Source organism: Rhinolophus ferrumequinum, chromosome 3 (assembly GCF_004115265.2).
Source record: "Rhinolophus ferrumequinum isolate MPI-CBG mRhiFer1 chromosome 3, mRhiFer1_v1.p, whole genome shotgun sequence".
In the NCBI taxonomy this organism is placed as follows: Eukaryota; Metazoa; Chordata; class Mammalia; order Chiroptera; family Rhinolophidae; genus Rhinolophus; species Rhinolophus ferrumequinum.
This window is the reverse complement of record NC_046286.1, coordinates 103,516,508-103,539,041: the sequence shown is the minus strand read 5'-3', so window position 1 is coordinate 103,539,041 and position 22,534 is coordinate 103,516,508. Positions and strand designations below refer to the sequence as shown.

The 22,534-nt window shown below is 42.6% G+C and overlaps 1 protein-coding gene across 2 annotated transcripts in view; it reads right to left on the bottom strand.

Moving 5' to 3' along the window:
- Window positions 1–3,587: 3,587 nt before the first annotated feature.
- Window positions 3,588–22,534, bottom strand: part of PACRG (parkin coregulated) — a 430,204-nt gene continuing 411,257 nt past the window's right edge. The window contains exon 5 of one of the 2 annotated variants that reach the window (XM_033103451.1): window positions 3,588–4,257. In XM_033103451.1, coding sequence (XP_032959342.1) covers window positions 4,097–4,257 — 161 coding nt within the window. In that variant the 3' untranslated portion in view covers window positions 3,588–4,096. The remainder of the gene's footprint in view (window positions 4,258–22,534) is intronic. The other variant, XM_033103452.1, reaches the window with a different exon arrangement.

Genomic DNA, 22,534 nt, shown 5'->3' with positions numbered 1-22,534 from the left:
TTCTTTTGTATTAAAATGACGCGATTACCACTAATCAGACTAGGGTGGGGGTCGAAGTGCCCCTCTGAAAGTGGCCTTTTCTGCTCAGAACACAGGGGGGTGGGCTTCACCTTGTTATCAGAGCAAAGGAAGGCCGAGTCTGGGGCACAGAGGGTAACCAGGAAGTTTAATTCACTTCCAATATCTTATTTGAAAAGAAATGAGGTCGGTGGAGCTCAGGAATGCCTTTCTTTCTGGATTTGAAAACGATTACGTTGTTCTGCGAGTTTACGGCAGCCTGCAGTGGGACAGGAGAGGGGACGGTGGAGCCCAGGAATGTGTCCAGGCCGAGGGGCCGCTGCCTGGCTCCGAGCACTGCTGATCTGCCGGCTGGACCAGTGCAGAGCTCCTTCCCGGCCCCAGAGAGTGAAATAGTGGGCACGAAATGCCCAGGTGTGAATGGGAACTTGGTCAATTTTAGTTCAGATCTGGAAGTGTCCCCTTTTGGACAAACTTTGGTCAACTGGTACATGTCTAGAAAAGGGACACTTTTGTGGAGGGAATTGTTTAAAAAGCATTGGAGGTTTTCTGACTCCAGTTTAAATCCTAGCTGAGAGTAGACATCCGCGTAAAAAATGTTCATGGGATATTTTCCCAGGTATATTAGTGCTTTAAAATAAAACTTATCTTTGAGCTTCCCAGCCTCTGCTCGCAAAGGGCTAATGACCATCTCCAAACAGCCAAGGGAAGTAAGAGATGCGGTGAAAGAGACTTGGAATTACTTGGTTTTAGCGTCTCTGGATTCCAGTGCTCTGAGATGTCCATGGCCGACACCGAAGCTTCTCTGGAGATCTCATGTAAGTAAACCCCAGAAGGATTTAAGGATTTTTCTGTTTGTTTAAGAAATCTTCAGTTTAAAATATCATGTTCTCCAAGCATGCCACCATTTCACAGAATTTTTGAACTTCATCTTTCTGCCCGATGTTTTGCCGATATAGTTTTATGTGCTGCCTGGTGTAGGAATTGTGCTGCACTTGTGACGGGAAAGGGGAGGCACTCTCGCAGGCATGGGTGTGCCCACGGAGGTGACTTCCGGGAGCACAGGTGGGCTTGTGGAAGTCCTGGTGTCTTTCTCACCAGGGCCCCTGTTGTAACCAAGACCCGTGCCTGTGAGGGGGCCGAGACCTCCCGCTGACACATGGGGACCTCAACAGTCATGGTTAGAACCCAGGCCCACCCCAGCAGCACACAGTCACTGAGGACCTCTCTGCCCAGGGGCCAGGCTCCTCGCTTTCACGGGGAGTCCCCCAGGCGCCCATTTGTCCAGCTGGGCCCTGCTGAGCCCTTTATGCCCATACATTTGTCCTGGGATGCTTGTAACAAACCTGCAAGGTAGACATGGTTTAGCCCGTTAGGGGCTCAGGCATTTGAGTTTTAGAGTTTCCATAACTAGTCCAAGATCAGCTGGCAGCTACTCGGTGGAAGGGGACCTGGAACCCAGGTCATGCAGGTCCCATGGCCCTGCATCGATCACTTGGTCCTTGCAGTGACCCTGGGAAGCAGAGACGGTTACAGGTGAGGAAACCAAGTCTAAGTGACTTGTTCTGGGCTGTAACGCTCCTGAGTAACAGGCCCTACCCAGACCCTGTGACTCTTACTCCAGGGCCTGTCCTATCATTTGGATTGATAGCCATGACACCTGAATGGCAGCTTTGAATAAACATAACGCAGTCATAAGCAGACAAACAGAGTCCTGGCCTCCTATGTGGGGCCTTCCCACTGGGCCTCACTGCATACTTTTACATCCCTTTGAAAGGAAGTTTCCATGGGAAAACACAACAGTCAGAAAAAGTAGGCCATTCCTGCTTCTGTACTAGTAAAACAATGTGATTAAAAAAAAAAAGCCTCCAGAAAACATTGTGCTATCTATGTAGTTACTTTGGTTTTCTGCAAAAGCATCTTCCTGTAACAAAGAATTCAATATTGCCTTGTAGGACGGCGTGTTGTCTGAAGATTTTCCAAATAAGTATGGCTCTGCTGGGGTGGGGACTGGTCGTTACTTACATCTTGTTTCTCTTTGAGATAAAAGGCCGCCCTGTCTGAGGAACTACACTGGGTACTTCATGCAGATCCCCTCTAGTCCTTACCGCATGCCTGCAGGTAGGAGTCATCTGGGGAAACTGAGGCTCCAGCAGATTAATTAACTTGCCCAAGGCCAGTGAGTGACAGGGCTGGGAAATGAGCCTGGATGTTTTCATTCTGAACCAAAGTTAGGGCTTGCGGCTAAGTCACGGGTCTTCTTGCTCCTAAACTAGGCAGTTTGCATGGACGTGACTGAGAGCGAGAGGCCAGACCCATTTCTATGTGAGGCCAGGCTTGCTGCTCTGAATCCTAACAGAGCCATGTAGGAAATTCCAGTAGGAACTTTCAAAGGCCCCAACAAGCCATTGTCTTTCTAATGGTATGCTAGACTCTGGTGTCCCTTCAAACGTGTCACCGATGATAGGACAACAGCTATGGGTGCCATGGACCCTCATGGTTTAGAGGAAAAGCTGCCTTAACTTGTTGATGTCTGCTTCTAGCTCTGTCTTTTCAAAATATTATACATGAAAGCCAATTTGTCTTACGCAGTCATGCATCTCCATTTATCCTAAAAAATGCTGACTGAAACTAGATGGTAGCTGCTTAGATGCTAGATGTCATATGCTGAGCCAGGCATTGAGAAAGGTGAATAATGAGCCGGTTTCACAGTGTTTGCGGGTGGAAACTTGTGTCTTACACAATTAGTGACAGTATCTCTAGGCCAATGGCCAGGCATGGTGGGACGCATTTCATTTCTTCGCTTTTGTGCAGAAATTGCACTTTGCTACAGGGTAGGCTACTTTGGGCAGTGCCTTTGTGGGCAGTTACAGCATTTCACAGGTCTGCAGAGTCAGTGCTCTGTCTTTATGAAGCTTTCTGGGCCGAGTGTCAGATCCCCGAGCTCACTGCCGTCAAGCCGGCAAAGCCATCACTGGGCTGATTGCCTTGGGCTTCTCTACAGGCACCTTTTTGCTTTCTCGGAACGATAACGTGCATGTTCATTGTCTTTTTTCTTTTCTTCTTCTTCTTTTTTTTTTTTTGGCTCGATAAAATTTCCGAATACTGCCATCAGACCTACCTACAGAGCGGTGCGGTGAGAACCCATCCGACCAGCGGGAGGAGACGAAGGAAAGGAGACTTGCCCAGGAAAAGAATTTGATTTGCTTCACAGTGTAATCGTTAAGGTTAAATGATTAAAATGCACGTAAGTCATTGTTCAATGATTAGACAGCCTGAGCAAGCTGCTGAGTAACATTTTGTCAGTAACACGCCAGGTCCTGATGGGCATCTCACCACACGGAGGGACGAGGATTCAAACCAGCATTTTCAAAGTCATGTCTGCTGTGTTACCTTTCGTCCCATCACCCTGCCCCCCACTCTTTTCCCAGTGTCCCCCACCCTCACCCCACCCACATATAACCTGGAAAGCCCCCGCAAGCCCAGGTCACCATGGGCTGGGAACATTAGTCACGATTATAGCTGAGGTTCAGAGCGCGCTGCCCAAGTGTCCTGCTGTAATTGGAATGTAGAGTCCACAGTTTTATTGAGTGTCAGAGCGCATTGTTCTGCACAGCTGCAAGGAGAGGTGCTGGTGAACTGGTGCTTCTCCTCCGTGACAAACACCTGTTAAGCAGTTAGCATAAACTCTTCCCTTACAACTTATGACATCACCCTCAGGGCAGGCACACACAGAACAGCAATCGCTGAATTGCGTATGAATATCATAGTTTTATTGTCTCCACCACTGGAGGTTGAACGCCGACTCCTATCTTATCCAAGCTGTATAGAGAAGCAATTCTTCTCATAGGACAAATAAGCACAGTACACTATTGTAGTCTAAGAAACAGGCACTATTTATGTATCGGAAGGCCTTAACTCTCAATAGGGCTAACAGTCCCATGGCCCATAGGCCACTATTTTAGCAGCTGTAGCAAAGAAAACTGCAGCTGTCACAAATAATGAGGTGCTGATGGCAGCAGACACCGATGATGGCAACGCTAAGGGAAGCCTCCTTCAACCCCAGGGGGCCCTGCCGTTAGTTTAGCAAGCATGACTCATAGGTAGGGACCATGTACTTGATGTTGATGAAGGCGTCTTCTCCTCCGTAGCGCTCGAAGGCCTCCAGCGTCTCCTGGATCAGGTCACCGATGTTTTCCCTCTTCTGCTGGCTGTAGTCAATGCCATCTCCGGAGTTCACTGGTGCAGGCAAACACACAAAGAGGCCCGTTATTTCTGTGCAGTTTCCCGAAAAGTCCTACCCCTCAATCTGGACATTTTCTCTGAATGCACGTTAGGAGACGCAAGCATTTAACATTTTGACGTGGTCTTGCAGAGTTTTAGGAGTGGTAACAAACATATGAAACTACAAAGTCCCAGATTGGAGCTGATGAAAATTCGTCTACACTACAGAAATAATAGACTACACGAAAGCGAGGTCGTCATGGCTTCAATGCTGTTCATGCGTCGGGGGACCTCTTTCTCAACTCTGACACTTACATAAAGACTGTTCCCTTGGGCCTTGAGTTCTTCACAATCGCAACATGGCATATTGAGAAGGAGCAGGCTAGCGTCAGGTTAGGGTGTGGGCCCTGCGTGGTTGAAAATGGATATGTTCTGGAATGAGGCTGGGCTCGTCCCCGCGTCCCTGCTGCTTTTGTACCCATGGTAAGGCCTTTCTCCTCTAAGTATCAGTAATGCAAGAGTTCAGGTCTCTGAAGTTGGCCCATCCCTCCGGATGGAGAAGGACTGCGGGAAACTGTGGCAGCTCCTGACTGATCCCTGAACGTCGAGATGACAGTTGTTAGGCACGGTTTCATGGGGACTTTGTGCCACTGCTGGTTTGGGAGCCTCTCGAGGCCCAGGCGGGGGGCCTGGAGGACCCGACGAAGGCCCCGGCCCACAGAGCCCTGACACGACCACTGCAGTCACCTGTGAGGGAAGGTAGTTCTAGGACTGGCCTCTGATGGCCTTGGGAACCTACGTCGGAGCTACTCTACACAGCGCACTCATTCTCGAACCACGCAGGTAAGAAGGACAATGTCACACCCAGACTATGAGACCCAAATACAGGGTGTCTGACAAAAACAGGAGACCTCTGCTTCAGTCCAGAAAACGAAAGCGCCACAGTTTTTTCCTCTAATAATAGTCGTTACACGAATTCATGTTGCATTTCAGTCACAGATATCCAAGGACTTCAACATTTACTCTCCCAGTGAGTGAGCTGTCACTGTGCCTGTGGTGACATTCTCCCCCACCCCCGTCTTATCTACGATGAAAGTAAAGGATGGCAGGACGGGCTGAGAGGGCCCAGCAGGGCGAGGACCAGAGCCCAGGACACAGGGCACGACGTGTACTGTGTAAGCGTGCACTTTATCAGATAAAGGGTTCGTTTTATTCACACTTCAGTTAGGGCTCCAGAATGTGTATCTTGTTTGAATGTGAAAATAATAGAGGGCGAAAAATGGGATTTCAACTCTTTTGTTCCTAGTTTTTTCTTTTTTTTGGACATTTTTTTTAAAAGATTGGAGTAATGGTTCCGACCAGAAATAAAAGTAACAATTCCAATCCCACACAGCATAGATAAGCAGTTATTTCGCTTGATTTTTCCAGAAACTTATTAGAAAAACATCACTGTCTTCTATGGCATAGAGGAAATGAATTGCTCTCGATTCGTTTCTTTTGGTGGGGGTGAAGGCAGGCAGAATTATTGCTAATTTTGCAGAAAGAGATTATGAGTCATACAGCTGTACTGCGTATGGATTTTTCATAACAAATAAACTTAAAATGGTTCACTAAGTCATTGTAAGTAAGTGGCGTTGTCCTTCCTCACGGGAGAAGCCTTTCCTGCTGTCACATGGAAAGCTAAGTTCAAGTCTGATTCACAGAGTAGCTGATTATCTAAAATACCCACCTATGGTAGTTCTATAGAACAAAAGGGTTCATGCCTTATTGTTTTTGAACAAAAGTTAAGCTTTTAAAAAACAAAAATGTAGACAAACACACACAAAGCATGCAGGCTTTTGTTTTTCCTTGTTAGATTTGCACGGTGGTCTGAGAGTCCATGCCCTCAGCGCTGCCCACCAGGGAGGACAGCATGGTATGGACCCCCTTGGGGCAGCTTTCCGATAGGAGAAGCCGGTAGTTATGTGTGCGGAAAGAAAACATGTTGCGAAGCATGGTCCAAGAGGGCAGGACAAAAGCCACAAAGGGGTCAGAGAAAGGGGCTGGAGGGACAGGGACAGACAGCCTGTGTGACAAGTGAGACTGAAGTGGGAGAAGGGATCTGTTAGCTTCCAGTCTCAGGGGAGAGTGTCCAGCAGGAGTCTTTGTCTCTGGCGAGTCTTCGTGTATTGGAAAGCCTTGCTTTTAAAGCCAGATGACAGTCTGGTCATGAAAGAGGTGAACTTTGGGAGAAGGTAGCATGAGCACGTGTGCACACGACAGCCACGCCCGTGGCACAAACCTCCTGGCAGGCACACGGAAAGTATCATTGTCACCAATGAGTGGTGACAACCTTGATCCAGTTCCATATAGACAAAGATACATAAATTAATCACTAATATATGGTGCCTTTTGTTGGCATATTAGTCAAAAGGTCAAAAACCGAGTTGATCACGAGACAGACATATTTTCCTGATGGAGGCAGATGGGGTTTGAAAAGTCTGCACACAATCGGTGGCTTAACACACCCTGTTTTTTCCACCGCCTTCCAAAATGCTGCAATGACAAGCAATGCTTTATTTCAATAATAACCTATTCTTACTTTTTAAAAAATATGTAACTGTAGGAGTAAGTCAACTATGTAGCTTTTTTGTTCCTCAACAGTATACAAGCCCAAATGATAAAAAGAACAGAAGTTGCTTATTCAAAAAGTGAGTTGGAGTTAGAATAGTTTGTGTTTGCAGAATGCGTATCCCTGGGGCAGGAAAAAAACCCAAAAAGGAACACATTCCTTCTTTTCCATGCTGCCGTGATGACAGGGCACAGTTTAGTGTCAAACCATGTTGAGAGGCAGGTAAAGCAATGTGGTCTCCTTTTCAAAACTGCTCTCCTGTCAGCATCTTTGAGAATCTGAGCTTGAGATTAGCGTACGCTCACCATCTTAAATACATATGTTGCTGTTGGGAAATATGCTGTGAGAATCGGATGCTTTAAAAATGGTTATTTACAACTGTCAATTCTGATTAGGAAGACGACATTTCAATCTACGGCATTGCAATCTGGGAAACTAGGAGTCCAGCAGCTAAAAAGATACATCAATGATGGAAAAGACATTCTTTATTTATAACCCAACAAATAGGACGGTAACAAAGGTTTAAACCAGATTGCGTTTGTTTCTAAAGGGAGACTGTGCAAGCAGAGTAGGAGGGATCTCATTTCTCTTAGAGATTCTTGCATGCAGGGGCCATGCAGCTACTGCGTGAACGTTGTTGTTCCTGGTTAGGAATTGTTTTAAATGCATTTATTATTTTGAGTGTTGCAATTGTTTTTGATTATGTAGGCAGTACGTTTAAGGACAGGCATATCCTTTTTCTATCTAACCTCCTTCAAAGTGTCTTCTTTCTAGATGCCATCCTGGTCAGAACTGGGACTCGTGCCTATCTCTGTCTCAAGTCTGGCAACGGAATCATCCCTGTGCATGAGCTCAGCTCATGACAGTGATGTGACTACCATAACACTTCATCACCAAGGGCCACCGCAAAGGGAGGTGACATGAGATCCCCATTTCACATGGATGTCTGCTATGCAGTGACAGGGGCCAGTCGCAGACACGCATCACCTGGGAGTTTGATGAACTATTCTCTGAGCATGTTTGCAATTTCTAGACTGTGTAGAAGCTTTATTCTTCTCCTTTTTCTTTCTTTCTTTTTTTTGTGAGTTAGTACTATTATAGGAAAAAGGAAGAAAGGAAAAAGGGAAAGCATAACTGAAGGCACCAGAAATATAAAACGCATAAATGTTTACGTCAGGTTGCTTATTCAATGTACCTGAGCTATTAGTCATTTGGCACCAACAGACAAAATCATTTATGAAATCTACCTATACTTTCTGGTCATGACTAAGAAAATAAATAGGCGTGATTTCGGGAAAAGAAGTGCTCCTGTTAATTTTGCGGGTCTCCCGTGGAAGCACCCACAATACCTTCTAAAGGGAAGAGCAGGACCCACAATGGAGCGGCCGTGGTCCATGGGGCGGGGTGGGGGGCAAGCACCCGTGCCCACCTCCCCGTCATCCTGAAGGCGCTCACAACTTGCGTGCTTTTAGAAGACAAGGAACCAAACATTCCTAAAGATAACCCGAGCTTGGGAAACTCAATTAAAACCCCCTAGAGAGAATCAGGAAATAAGAAGGGACGACTCAAGTGATATCCAGACAATCGCTGACAATCTTCTTCATGCTAAATATCAACTTTTGGGAGCTCCGATTTTATGAGGTAACTTGCCATGCGCAACAACAATGGTCTGTGTTACCTCTTAAGTGCACCTGAGCACTTTCAGTAACTGTAGACATTTGCAAGTACCTCAGACAAATAAAATGATGATTAGCCCAATGGAACAACAGTCACTGTGGCCCTGGGCAGCCAGGCAGACAGATTCTCTCAACACACCCAACGCTGAATCACAGTCATAAAACCAAGGCTTTGAAATAAATTGCTCCTGATGCATCATGGCTTGGCTACACCCTCCTTGGTTCCATTGCTGTCTCTCTGGCCATTTGTGTGGGGTCTGAAGTGCTGCCAGGAGTGGCCACTTCACATGTACTGTACTTAAACGTTAATCCAGACCACGTCCAGCCGGAAGCTCTTCTCCGTATGAGAGTGTCCATCAATACAAAGCAACTGCAGAGAGCACACGGTCACACCATTTCTCCAGGTGAATGGCTGGCGAGCTCAGCCTGCAGCAAGAACTCTGGTCCTACAGAGCGTGCCCATGGGGGCTTGACAATGTGAAGCAACACAGAGGGGAATTTACACAAAATGCTAACAGAAGAAACTAGATTGTTTCTTTCTGGATCAGAAAAAAGGCACTTTTTGTTTCTCAAAGGCTGACCTAAAAAATTTCAAGAGCTCTAAAGCCCAGTTGAAGGAGCTTTACCTGTCAAGACCTGTACACTTTGATGGCATCCGTCACCACTAAAGCTGCATTCCTTCTGATTGGGCTTCAGTGACGTCATTGCTCTGGAAAGAGAAAGTGAGCCCTTGGGGTTTGGGACCAGGTCTTGGCAGGTATGTGCAGGTGGAACCTACTGCAAATATTTTTATTGTAAAATGTTTCTTGATGATACTAAACCATCGCAGATTTTCTGTTGGATGACTCTGAACAAACTCTCCCTTTGGGTTTAGTGGATTTAACAGTTATAAGGTTGAGATGACCCAAACAGTAATTCTCTTTTTGCACTTACTGCTGTTTAGGCAGGCTTTCTCCCATGAAATTTGGAAAATTACAGTGGAAACAACTGTGAATTCCAGTCTGATCCTTTATGGGGGTGAGGGAATGGAAGAGAAAAGGAAGACAGGAAGAAAACTGAGGACTCAATTCATCTTTCTACACCGAGTAAGAGGAGGAGCCTTATGGGGAGATGTTTTGAGGTTATCTACTTTTAGAATCCTAAACAAATGCTTCTTTCACTTTCTATTTTTAGCTTTGCTATGGTACTTTGAGGGGTACTGATTTTTTTTTCCCCTCTTAACCATAACATGTCACTCCATTCAGAATCCAGGTGTTTCCATATTTGGCCCAAACTTGGCCAACCCTTCCTTGGCTGACTTCACATCCTCTGTAAAGTGATGGTTTTCAACATGCCCTGAAGTATGACCGCATAATGGATATTTTCAAGTCTTGGTTCATGGAGGTGTGAATCAAGGTTGTGATGGTTTTGCAACCAAAAACTTGTAATAACCACAGCATCTGGCATGCTAGAAATGCCCAAGGGCTTAAATACTTCAAATCTTCTCATATCTTGGTGACATTAATGAAATTCACAAGATTTCTTTCCTCTGAAGATAAAAGCTTTGAAGCAAGACTTCGATTCCCAGCTGGGTCTCTCTCTCTCTCTCTCTCTCTCTCTCTTTTTCTCGCTTTTTGACACTGGAGGTGGGTGACTAAAGCAAGAGGCTACTGAGCCATCATAATTTTGAAAGCTCAAGGGAAAGTTTTCATCTTCTGAATGGGGGCACTGATGACTTGTGAAACTGAAGATATCATGGATGTTGACCCAATTGTCAATGAAATATTTAAATTTCCCATCAGATAGACAATGAAAATTTCTAAGCAATTGCCATTTTCCAACTGCGAAGTAGATTTATTTCTCTAAGAAATTAACAATGATAACTTTGGAGTGTACTAGTATAGTGGAAAAAAAGTTTATATAATTAGTCCTAGTTAAGAAAGAACATCGTCAAAAACTCAAATTATTTGTTGATACACTATCAAAAATTATTCCATTCTGTTACTTTAATATGTCTATATAGATTTTGATTTCTTAGAATAAAGACCTAATGTATAGGTTAACATACACACACACACACACACACACACACACACACACACACACACACACACACACATATAGTGATCTGTTGAAATTCCGAAAGGTTAGATTCATCTCTGATTACAATGAGTAGTTTGACATGGAAGTTATACTGAGAAAAAATGGGTGGATTCACCGATTTATCCTGCTCAGGATGATTATAACAATAAATCCAGTAGTCATTAAAAATTAAAGCTGAATGCAGGCTTATGACATGACAGCATCTCTTTTTTTCCTGTTGGCCAACCTGACTCAATGGGCAGATGGTCTCTACAAGGGAGCAGAGAGTTCTAAGTCCAGCTCTGTCCTCAATCTATTCCCTGGCTTATCTCCTGGTGGAGTAATAGCAACAACCATAATACCAGCAGAATGTCATTTAAAACTAAGAATAGCCCTTTGAGCTAAAATACTATGATTGGCTCCCCTGCACAGAGTAGCTGACTGAGGTGTAGAGAGGTGAAGTACCTCAGTAGAGTGACACGAGCAGGACGTGATAGTGGGGTACTGAAAAAGAAGCGTTGTGGTAGGTTGAAGTGTACCGAGAAGGATGACGGGAAGGCCCAAAAGGAGAGGTGTAAGTACCATATGTGAACAGGCAATGACGACATGCTTTGCAGAGCTAGCTGGAGGAAGACAAACATCAAAGGTGACTAATACCAAGGACTTTTTCAGTGCCATGTGATACACCAGCAACATGGGGTAATTCTAGGATTCCTTTCCTATTCCATCCCTCCTGTCTTTATGAGCATTTACGATTTATTTCTAGATCTGTAGGTATTAGTGATAGGGTCTTACAGATGGGGAAATTCTAAGGCTTTAACGTGCACGATCCAGAGAAGCAGCCTGAGATCACTGCCCAGGTGTCATAGCTACTTGTGGAGGGACACCTGGTGTAGTGAGACCCATGCGGCTGGGAAAACCTGTAAGTGCAGGATAGTAGGAAGAGGGTGAGAAGGTGAAAAGTAGGAATTGTGCAGGCATCTGAATGGTCTTTCTATATCCTTAAAAAAACAAAAACAAAAACAAAACCCAAATTCAAGGCACAGATGTTGGGGAAGTTTATGAGTGCAGGTGCCAAGTTCCCATCGGCCAAGAAGACTAGGTGGGTCTATAGTGTTCCTTCAGGAAGTTATTATGATTCCAGAACAGTGCCTGATGGAACAGAATGCTTTGTGGAGGCCCTCACAAGGCCCCCACCGGGTAAGTCCTGACATCTCTCTGTCGGAAGCAAAGTCCTGAGTCTGGGCCCAGAATGTTAGCGTCTTTGACTCCAGCTTCACTCTGTTCCACTTGCTGCTGTGAGGTGGAGCCGGGCTGCTCACTAAACCCAGCTCACGCTGATCGTAGCTAATAGTCCACTTGGTCTTTCCATCTTCCAGTGTCCCTCTTCCTAATTCACCCTGCAGGTTAATTTTTCCAATCACTTTCTCTCCTGATTAATAACCAACATCTCCATATTCTTTAATGGATCACATTGAAATCCCCCATCATCTGGGCCCCTGTAATCTGCTCCCTTCTAAAGCCAGTCTTATATTTTGTCCCTTCCTAGCAAGACCTCTGTTCCATTCAGACTGGATTTCTTACTAATCCTCAATGTGCGCCGTTTTATTCATGTCTTTAAAATTCCCCATTGGAATATGCTCCCCTCTGCCTCCTGATAAGTCCAAACTTACCTTTTGTCAAGGCTAGTTTGGCTTTACTTCCCCTGTGAAGCTGACTCCACAATCACCGTTCCCTCTTTTGAATTCCTAGAGCAGTAGTCAGGAATCTGACTTGTCTACATGTCACTCTCAAACCCGTAGGAAGTGTTTCACGTTTACTTAGTTTTCGTACATTTTACCACCTTTTGAAAGATAGGATCACACTGCATATATTACAAACCTCATTCATTGGCATCAAATACAAACTGAACACGTGTAAAAGGGATGCATGAATGAATAAATTACGACTCAGGGGGTTTTCTGAATCCAGATACGATAAAGCAAAGTCAGTTCTAAATACATTGTATGTTAAATGTGGTGACCACAGTTTTTCTAATTCTTATGCTTACTATTTAAGGACTAATGAGTTCCTATCCGCGGAAATAGTATTTATGTGAATTTGAAACAGTTTGTATATGGAGGGTCTCTATCGTTAGATAGCCTCCTCTCTTTTCCAGACTCCTCCTTGATTTAACGTGGGGCTCATCTGGGTTACCCTTAAGTTTGAGAGGGAACAAAACCTTTTTCCAAAATGAAAGATCAGATTATCACATTCACTATATTAGCAGCCTTTGCTCCAAGATGAAGAAAATGCTGGATCTTTTCTAGTGTTTTCATTTAATATGTAAAGTTTGTTTAATATGGTTTCTTACACAGCTACATGGTACTTTTCAGCCAACTCAAGAAATAGCCAAATAAATTATTTCAGTTGGAAAGGAAATATTGATTGCTGCTTTCCAGACTGATGTAAACCTACTGGAAATAATTTTACTACTTTAGACTGATGCTGAAAACTTTTAAAAATGAGCCAGAATGACAGCTGTTGTCACAGTTTTCCATTTCCAGGAAATATTAATGATACAACCCATTTTCAGCTTTGATTTTATGTGTGTGATTAAGGCACAAAAAGAGAAAAAGAAATGTTAGATTTCTAACAAACGTTATCAGCCAATGCAGTAAACTATGAGGCGATGTATTTTGCAAATTATCTGTGCTAGAACGGTCATCAGTGTAACGAGCTCAGAACTCAGAAGCCCCTGTGTGTCCACACTGGCAGTGCCCTCATAACAAAATTTGATTAAATCATTTTAGATTAATGGCCTGCACAGCGGGGCATGGAGCCACAAAGTAAAAGACCTTCTTGGCCTTGATGTACAATTTGTTCTGTTGCAAAAAAACAACAACAACAACAAAAAAAAATTAAATAAGCTCACTAATAGTACTTCCAATGAAAAAGCACATTGTACTGTTTCTGGAGATCAGATATGGTCCAATTCCGGCATATAGTTCAGCTGGCCTAAACTATCTACTCTTTGAAAATTGTAAAATGAATTATTAGGTGCAAAATTTGGATAGGTTTCTGAGCAATTAGCTGGAAATTTTACAGAGTGGGAATCTTTCTCATCAAATGAGCTCAATTAATGCAAAAATAATATATTTAATGAACAAATCAAAGTAATCTGCTGGGGGAACTGCTGTAAAAGTGATGGAATTAACCTTCAAGCCTGTTACAGCTGTCTCAGTTTAAAATAACCTCACACTATCTTTCAAAGTTCCAACTATCAATTTTTATCAGCTTTGACATGGGTGAGTTAAGTGTGGGGAGAGTCATCCACTTTTGTCCCCAAGCCTCATAATGCAGCACACAATCTGAAAATACTCGGGCTTCACTAAGAAGAACATGTTTACAAACGTTCAGGACTTCACTAAAGTCCAATCAAAGTTTTGGCCACATGGTCAAGGAAAAAAAAAAAAAGGAGAGAGAGAGAGAGAGAGAGAGGTATCTAAATTGTGGATGGAAAAATGAACATGTAACCGTTTAATTTGCCATCACAGCAAAATCAGGTTTGCACAAGAACTGAAACTAGAGCTTGTTGGAAATGCTGTGACATATGCTGACTTTTGATACTTTTGAATAAGGAATGCTTATTTGCCTGTTACATTTTTATCTTTTAAAATTCCTCAGTTTAGTGCATACAGTTGCTTTCCTGTGATTCAGGATTTTAAGAGTAGGTGAGTCCGGACAAAGGCAGCATGGAAATAAATCACTAGTATCCCCAAGGGGCTAAAGCCTTGTGGACAAGCTTCTTGTTGAATTCAAACAGCTCTGCATCCCAGCTCCGTGGGACTTCAGCCTGTTATTGAGACTCTGATTGAAACAGGTGTAATAACACCTACCTGCAAAGATAGGTGCGAGGATAAAATAAGAGAAAATATGTTATGTTTTCATGAATATAATAAGCTGTTGACCAATTTTGGTAATTATGATCATTGCAGCCCCTATGAAGTCAGATTGTCTAGGATTTAACTCTCCTCCTGGAGAGATAGGAAACATGGCCCACAGATCACAAGGAGTAAGCTTTTCACTTTATTGTTTAATGAAATGTGTTCACTCTACAGCCTCAGAAAAAGAGCAGGACCTGGGCTGCTGTGTCTTCAAGTCATGAAGGAGAGTGAGCTCACCGTGATCTGGGCTCCCACCTTTGGGATGGCCACGACTCACGTGGGATTGGCGGTCCTCATCTAGATTGGTCCCCTGGACCCTGCCTACGTCTCTGATCAAGATGCACCGGTGTGAGACTTTACAAGGAAACAATTTGTGGCTGAAGTTGACACTCAGTAGTTTTCCTAAATTCAATTTTTCTCCTGGCTGACTGGTGAGAGGCAGTCCAACAGGAAACCAACAGGAAAGAGTAGATTTTGTTTTTCAAAGCAAACCTGAAACTTGTGCCTCAAGCCACAATAAGGTCAGTATCATGTAGCATTCCTACGGACTTATGTGCAAAATAATATGTATTCGGGGTTCCTTATTTTGTGTTTTGGGGTACTAATCGGCACTTAATACAAACATACCTGTGCTATAAGTCCCATTTAATATCAAGCAAGTAGCTGAAAGAGAGAGAGAGAGAGAGAGAGAGAGAGAGAGAGAGAGAGAGAGGGCCCTTGCCTGTTGCTGGCCACCAGGAGAAGAGAGAGTAGAACAGAAGGAAGAATTGGGGTGTTGTTCTGGCTCTGGTTTTGTTTCTTCGGGAGGAGTGGGGTGCAGGCCTTTAGAAAACCTCTCCTGCTTCCTACTTGGTAGCAAAATGACCCCATCCTCCACCTTCACTGCATGGGCCTCTGAACCCAAACAAACCCTCCCTCCTCTTCTAGATTCTTCAAAGTGTGGCCCTATGTCCCTTGGGGTGCTGGTGGACCCCATGACTCCTGCCCCAGCCAGGCTCCCGAATTTGATATTTGTGCAGTAAACTCAGAGATCTGGGCAAATGTCCTGAAGAAAAGCGCCCTCACAGAGCTTCTGATCAGGTGGCTGTGCCGTGTCAGGTCTGGCCAAGGAAAACCTCCAGGAGGCTGACAGACAGACAGGGACCAAGGACCTGACTGATTTCTGGCCCCTGCTCCAGTGCTCACTTCCAGGGAGCTGTTACGCTTCAATGACCCAAGGTCTCTAAGAAAATCCAGACTCTTGGGAATGTTCTCTATTGAGGAACTGCCCCTCTACAGGCTCTATGGACAAGACCTACGAGGTTGGACAATTAAGTTCACAAACTCATCCTAGAAAAAGTACTACATACCTCATTGCTGAATATCACTAGGGTCACTTTCAAAGTACTCCCCCTGGGAAGCTATGCATTGACATCAGTGCCTAGTCCACCCTTCAAAGCAATTTTGGAACTCTTTTTCTGGAATGGCCATCAGAGTTATCATCGTATTACACTTGATGTCCTGAATGTCATCAAAATGTCTTCCTTTCAATATTTCCTTTATCTTTGGGTAAGAAAAGAAGTCATTGGGGGCCAGATCAGATGAGTAGGGAGGGTGTTCCAATACAGATATTTGTTTACTGGCTAAAAACTCCCTAATAGACAGTGCCATGTGAGCTGGTGCAGTGTCATGATGCAAGAGCTATGAATTGCTGGTGAAAAGTTCAGGTCGTCTAACTTTTTCATGTAGCCTTTTTAGCACTTCCAAATAGTAAACTTTGTTAACTGTCCAGTTGGTACAAATTCATAATGAATAATCCCTCTGATATCAAAAAAGTTTAGCCACTAAAATGTATATGGAACCACAGAAGACCCTGAATAGCCACGGCAATCTGGAGAAATAAGAACAAAGTGGGAGGTATCATGCTACCTGACATCAAATCATATTACAAAGGTATAGTAAGCACAACGGTCTGCTACTGGCATAAAAAGAGACACATAGATCAATGGAACAGAATAAAGAGACCAGAAATAAATCCATTCATATATGGTCATTTAATCTGACAACGGAAGCAAGAATTTACATTGGGGTAAAGACAGTCTATTTAATAAATGGTGCTGGGAAAACTGGACTGACAAATACAAAAAAATGAAACTGGACCACCTCCTTATGCCATATATGAGAACAAATTCAAAATGGATTAAACACTTAAATGTAAGACCCGAAGACATAAAATTCCTAGAAGGAAATATAGGGAGTAAATTTGCAGACATCACCCTGAGTAATATTTTTACTGATAAATCCCCTTGGGCAAGGGGAATAAAAGTAAAAGTAAACATATGGGATTATATCAAACTTAAAACTTTTTTTCACAGCAAAGGAAACCATCAATAAAACAAAAAGGTACACAAATCAATTAAGGTGATACACTGAATTAACAAATGAAAAATAAAAATCATATGGTCATATCAATAGATGCAGAAACGGCATTTGACAAAACCCAGCAGCCATTTATGATAAAAACTCTTAGCAAAGCAGGAATAGAGAGATCATATCTCAACATAATAAAGGCCATATATGATAATCCCACAGCTAACATCATACTCAATGGGGAAAAGCTAAAACCATTCCCCTTAAGATCGGGAACAAGACAAGGTTGCCCACTTCCTCCACTTTTATTCAACATAGCTCTGGAAGTTCTAGCCACAACAATCAGACAAGAAAAAGAAATATAAGGCATCTAAATTGGAAAGGAGGAAATAAAATTGTCATTATAGGCAGATGACATAATACTTACTATATATACAGAACCCCAAAGACTCCACTAACAAGTATTAGAACTGATAAATGAAATCAGTAAAGTAGCAAAATACAAAATTAATATTCAGAAATAGGTGCATTTGTATACACCAATAATAAACTATTAGAAGGAGAATTTAAGAAAACAGTTCCATTTGCTTCAGAAACTATAAAATACTCAGGAATAAATTTAACCAAAGAAATAAAAGACCTGTACTCAGAAAATTATAAGACACTGAAGAGAGAAATTAAAGAAGATACAAATAAATGGAAACACATACCATGTTCATGGATAGGAAGAATTAATACTGTTAAAATGCCCATACTCTCTAAGGCAATACATAGATTCATGCAATTTATATCAAACTGCCAATGACATTTTTCATAGAAAAAGAACATATAATCCTAAAATTTATATGGAACCATAAAAGACCCCGAATAGCCACGACAATCTTGAGAAATAAGAACAAAGTGGTAGGTATTACGATACCTGACAACAAATCATGCTGTAAGCCTAAAGTAATATAACAGCAATGTAATGGCAATATAGTAATCAAAACAGCATGGTATTTGTCTGTGTGTCTGGCATAAAAACAGACTACAAAGATCAATGGAACAGAATATAAAGCCCAGAAATAAATCCACACCTATATGGTCATTTAATCTACAAGAATGGAATAAAGAATTTATGGTGGGCTAAAGACAGTCTATTCAATAAATGGTGCTGGGAAACCTGGACAGACACATGCGGAAAAAAATGAAGTTGGACCACCTCCTTACACTATATACAAGAATAAATTCAAAATGGATTAAAAACTTAAATGTAAGATCTGAAACCATAAAACTCCTAGAAGAAAATATAGGAAGTAAATTTGCAGACATTACCCTTAGCAATATTTTTACTGATATATCTCTTCAGGCAAGGGAAGTAAGAGAAAAAATAAACATGGAATTACATCAAACTAGGAAGTTTTAAAACAGCAAAGGAAACCATCAATAAAACAAAAAGGCATCCTACTGAATGGGAGAAGTTATTTGATAAGGAGTTAATATCCAAAATTTATTAAAAAAACTCGTTCAACTCAACACCAGAAAAACAAACAACCCAATTACAAAATGGGCAGAGGACATGAAAGACACTTTTCTAAAGAGGACATACAGATGGCCAACAGATATATGAAAAATGCTCAGCCTCACTAATCATTAGAGAAATGCAAGTAAAAACCACAATGAGATACCACCTTACACCTGTCAGAATGGCTACCATCAATAAATCAACACACAAAAAGTGCTGGTAAGGATGTGGAGAAAAGGGATCCCTAGTGCACTGCTGGTGGGATTGCAGATTGGTGCAGCCACTATGGAAAACAGTATGGAGGTATCTCAAAAAATTGAGAATGGAACTACCTTATGACCCAGCAATTCCACTGTTGGGTATCTATCCAGAGAAATCCAAAACGTTAATTCGAAAAAATTTATGTACCCCAATGTTTACTGCAGCATTATTCACAATAGCCAAGATATGGAAACAACCGAAATGCCCATCAGTAAATGATTGGATTAAGAAACTGTGGTACATTTATACAATGGAGTCTTACTCGGCAATAAAGAAGAATGAAATCTTACCATTTGCAAAAATATGGATGGACCTAAAGAACATTATCCTAAGTGAAATAAGTCAGACAGAGAAAGACAAATACCATATGATCTCACTTATATGTGGAATCTAAAGAATAAAATAAATGAACAAACTAATCAGAAACAGTCTCAGAGATATAGAGAAAAAACTGAGAGTTGTTCGATGGGAGGGGGGTGGGGATGAGGGAGAAGGTGAGGGGATCAGAAAGCACAGTCGGTAACCACAAGATCGCCACGGGGATACGAAGGACAGTTTGGGGAATACAATCAATAAGGCAAAGATTTTGTTGGATGTCAGACGGGCACTTGTCTTATTAGGGAGACCACTTCATGGACGGTGTAGATGTCTGACCTCTGCACTGTACACCTGAAGCTGAAGCTGAATAATATTGTATGGCAACTATAATTTAATATATATATTAAATACACACACACACACACACACACACACACACATATATATGGTCACGGGACATGGAGTACAGCATAGGGAATAGAGTCAATGGAATTGTAACAACTATATACGATGTCAGAGGTGCAATAGATTGGGGGAGGGGGTTTATCACTTTGTGAGGGTGTGTAAATGTCTAACTATTGCATTCTTTTCTACACCTAAACTAAAAACAAACAAATAAACAGAAATGGTTAGCAGCATCATTGCAACAAGTTCACGAACTTCATTGTCAGACCTTATACTGCTTGGACTAAGGGGATGGTGGGTCCTTGTATGTGGCGGTTTACGTTTTTATAAAGACCTCTGCCTCAGAGGAGTGGCTCTAACTAACAGTGGGGACTTCGGGAACCATGGGAGTGTGACATAGGAAGCATCAGAGGACAGGCCGCCTCCCTGGCCTCTGGGAAGACACCAAAGCCAGGCTGAAGGATGGGAGCTGGTAAGGCTCAGCACCCTGACAGGCTGATGGGCTTGGGCTGTGGGAAGGGTCCCCGCAGGGCCAGCGAGAGCACCTCTGCTTGGCCCAGAGGCGGGGCGGGGCCTGCCTGCTGCTCAGGGCACCTTCCCATTGCCCAGGGCAGCTGCTGTTTGGAAACTGGCTTCCCAGAGTGAGAATAGAGGAAGGAGACCATAAATCCAAGGAGGAAATCAGGACCAGCTTGTCTGAACTCAGATGTAGTTGATGTACCTCTGTGATTTCAGGAGGATGGAGCGGAAAGGGCAAAGCAGAAACAGGAGTGTTTCTGAGGAAGAAGCCGAAGTGGGTAGTTGCCACGGCAGAGAAAGGCCGGAGGGATCGCCCTGCGCAGGGATCAGGGAGGTCTGGGAAAAGTAACTTGAAGTGGAGAACCGAATGCTGGCAAGAAGCTAGCGATGCGTAAGCTGCCTGGGAAGGATGCGAGCAGAGCAACAAATGCAAAGAAAGGCCTGAGGTTGGAACAAATTGTCATCAGATAGATGCACGATTTCACCAAATTATGGCGTGCATTCTTCTTAACATTGAGCTGTGCCACACATCACTGTAATCGTTAAAGACCGTGTAACGGCTGGGAAGTTGAAGGAATCTAAATTACTGAACCAAACTCCTCCACTTAGGGACATTACGTCTACTGCCAGATTTCCACGATTTTAGATAATGACGTGATAAACGTTTTTGGGCATACAGTCTTTTTCTTTAGTTTTATTATTTCCTTGAAACAATTCTCATAAGTGAGGTTACTGTTTCAAAGAATACAGACATTTTCTAGTTATTGGTATGTATATTATATGCCATCTTGATTTTCAGAAAGGTTATGCCAATTTATAATGTTACCAGCAATATATGAGCTTACCTATTTTATCACAGTGTTGGGTGTTAGAATTAAAAGTTTGTTTGTTAATTCAGGATATGTAAAATGTTACTTTAAGGCTACTTTAGTTAGCATTTTTCTAATTACTAAAGAAGAGTAACATTTTTTCAATGTTTTCTTCCATTTTTTTTCCTTATGAGAACGAATTCTTCTTATTAGTAGCCTGTTTATGTGTTGGATCGTTTTTTATAAGAGAAACAAAGTCTCAAAACACCCTGGGAAGCTATGGAGTATACCGATCTCTAGGGTTAGATTTTTCTAGTGCGTGAGACAGTCCAGCATTCATTTCTTTATGACTGACTCAATAAACAGCATTTCAGAGAGCAGAGGACAGCCTGGAGAAGTTGCTGTCATGGCTCAAGGTGCCCCCAGGCAGTAGTACCCTGGGAACTGAAAGAATTTGAGGGATTGTGTTAAGAAATGCAGAGGAAATCCTATAATCAATAAATTACTTAGAGTAATTTAATTATCACCTCCAGAAGGAAGAACATTTACAAGTGATTAGGTTTCCAAAAAACTTTTTTTACCTCCTTTCCTGGTGATTACCCCGCTTCCTGTCCCCCCCCCACCCCCCCAATCATCATTTGTCCTCCCGGGCCATCCTATGAAGGACCACACTCATTCACCTGCCAAGCTCGTCACAGGCAGCACCTCCGGCCCCATTTGGTCAGCCATCATGTTTATAAAGTGCCTTAAATCAAGACTTTGGGGGTGACCTTCAAACTGGATTATTTGTTAGGTTGGTGCAAAAGTAAGTGCGGTTTTTGCAATTATTTTTAGCCTTTTAAACCATAATTACTTTTGCACCAACCTAATACAAATGAAGCCATGTAGAAATCCTAGTTATTTTGGTTTATGTGTGAAAAGTGTTGATTTGTTAAATGTAAACATTCATGATATACTGTAATTGATGTACCCATGTGTTGGCGTTTCTACATTTTTAAATAGATGGGGAGACTCATAAAATGAAAGTGGTCCGGGACTCTCGGTCGCCTCCCGGAAGCCCAAGCTGGAGGCTAGGTGGCAGATAGCTAAGAGATAGGTCCTGTAGGTTCTGGAAGATAAACTTGGAGAATGCAGATGGAGGTAAGCCAGAGCATTTGTTCTAATTGAAGGTTAAAAGATCAGTAGCAGTGGAAACTAAAGTCTGCTATTTATCTTCGGGCTAGGGACAGTGCAGACAGCTGCAACATGAGCCTCCTTATAAAGCCATGCCAAGACCTTAACCATGACCTCCGGTTGGAGACGAACTGATAATTAACTCCTTTAGGCACAAATAAGCACAGTTGTGTCAGTTTTGTTTTGAGGTCAGATAATGAACTTGCCTGCACTCTAGTGAATCATCATAATAATAATAAGAAGAAGAAGAAGAAGAAGAAAATCTTTACATTTTCTTATTTCAACTTAACTAACAAAACAAAGCTTTGTAGTGGGAAGAAAGTTGCATATAACACTGAGAGCAGATTTTCAGGTAGAAACAAACATGAAAGGATTTTGAATTTCCGATTGGCATTGAGCTATGGCAAGGTCAGATGGATAATTGCTATGCCATTCAGTTAATTAAGGTAAATATAATTATTTGGATAGATATTCAGTACATGTGAACTTTAACTCTGAATGAGCTGGGCATTTCTTTTACTTTTTTCACTTCCTTTTAGGTGGTTACAGCCTGTTATAAGCTATAATGTTATATATTAAGAAAAAGCCAGCTGTTTACATATATCGGTGTGAAGCATTTAAAGTTGTTTTTCTCCCATTGAAAAGCCACTGGCAGGTCTACGTATTGCCCTACCTGAAAG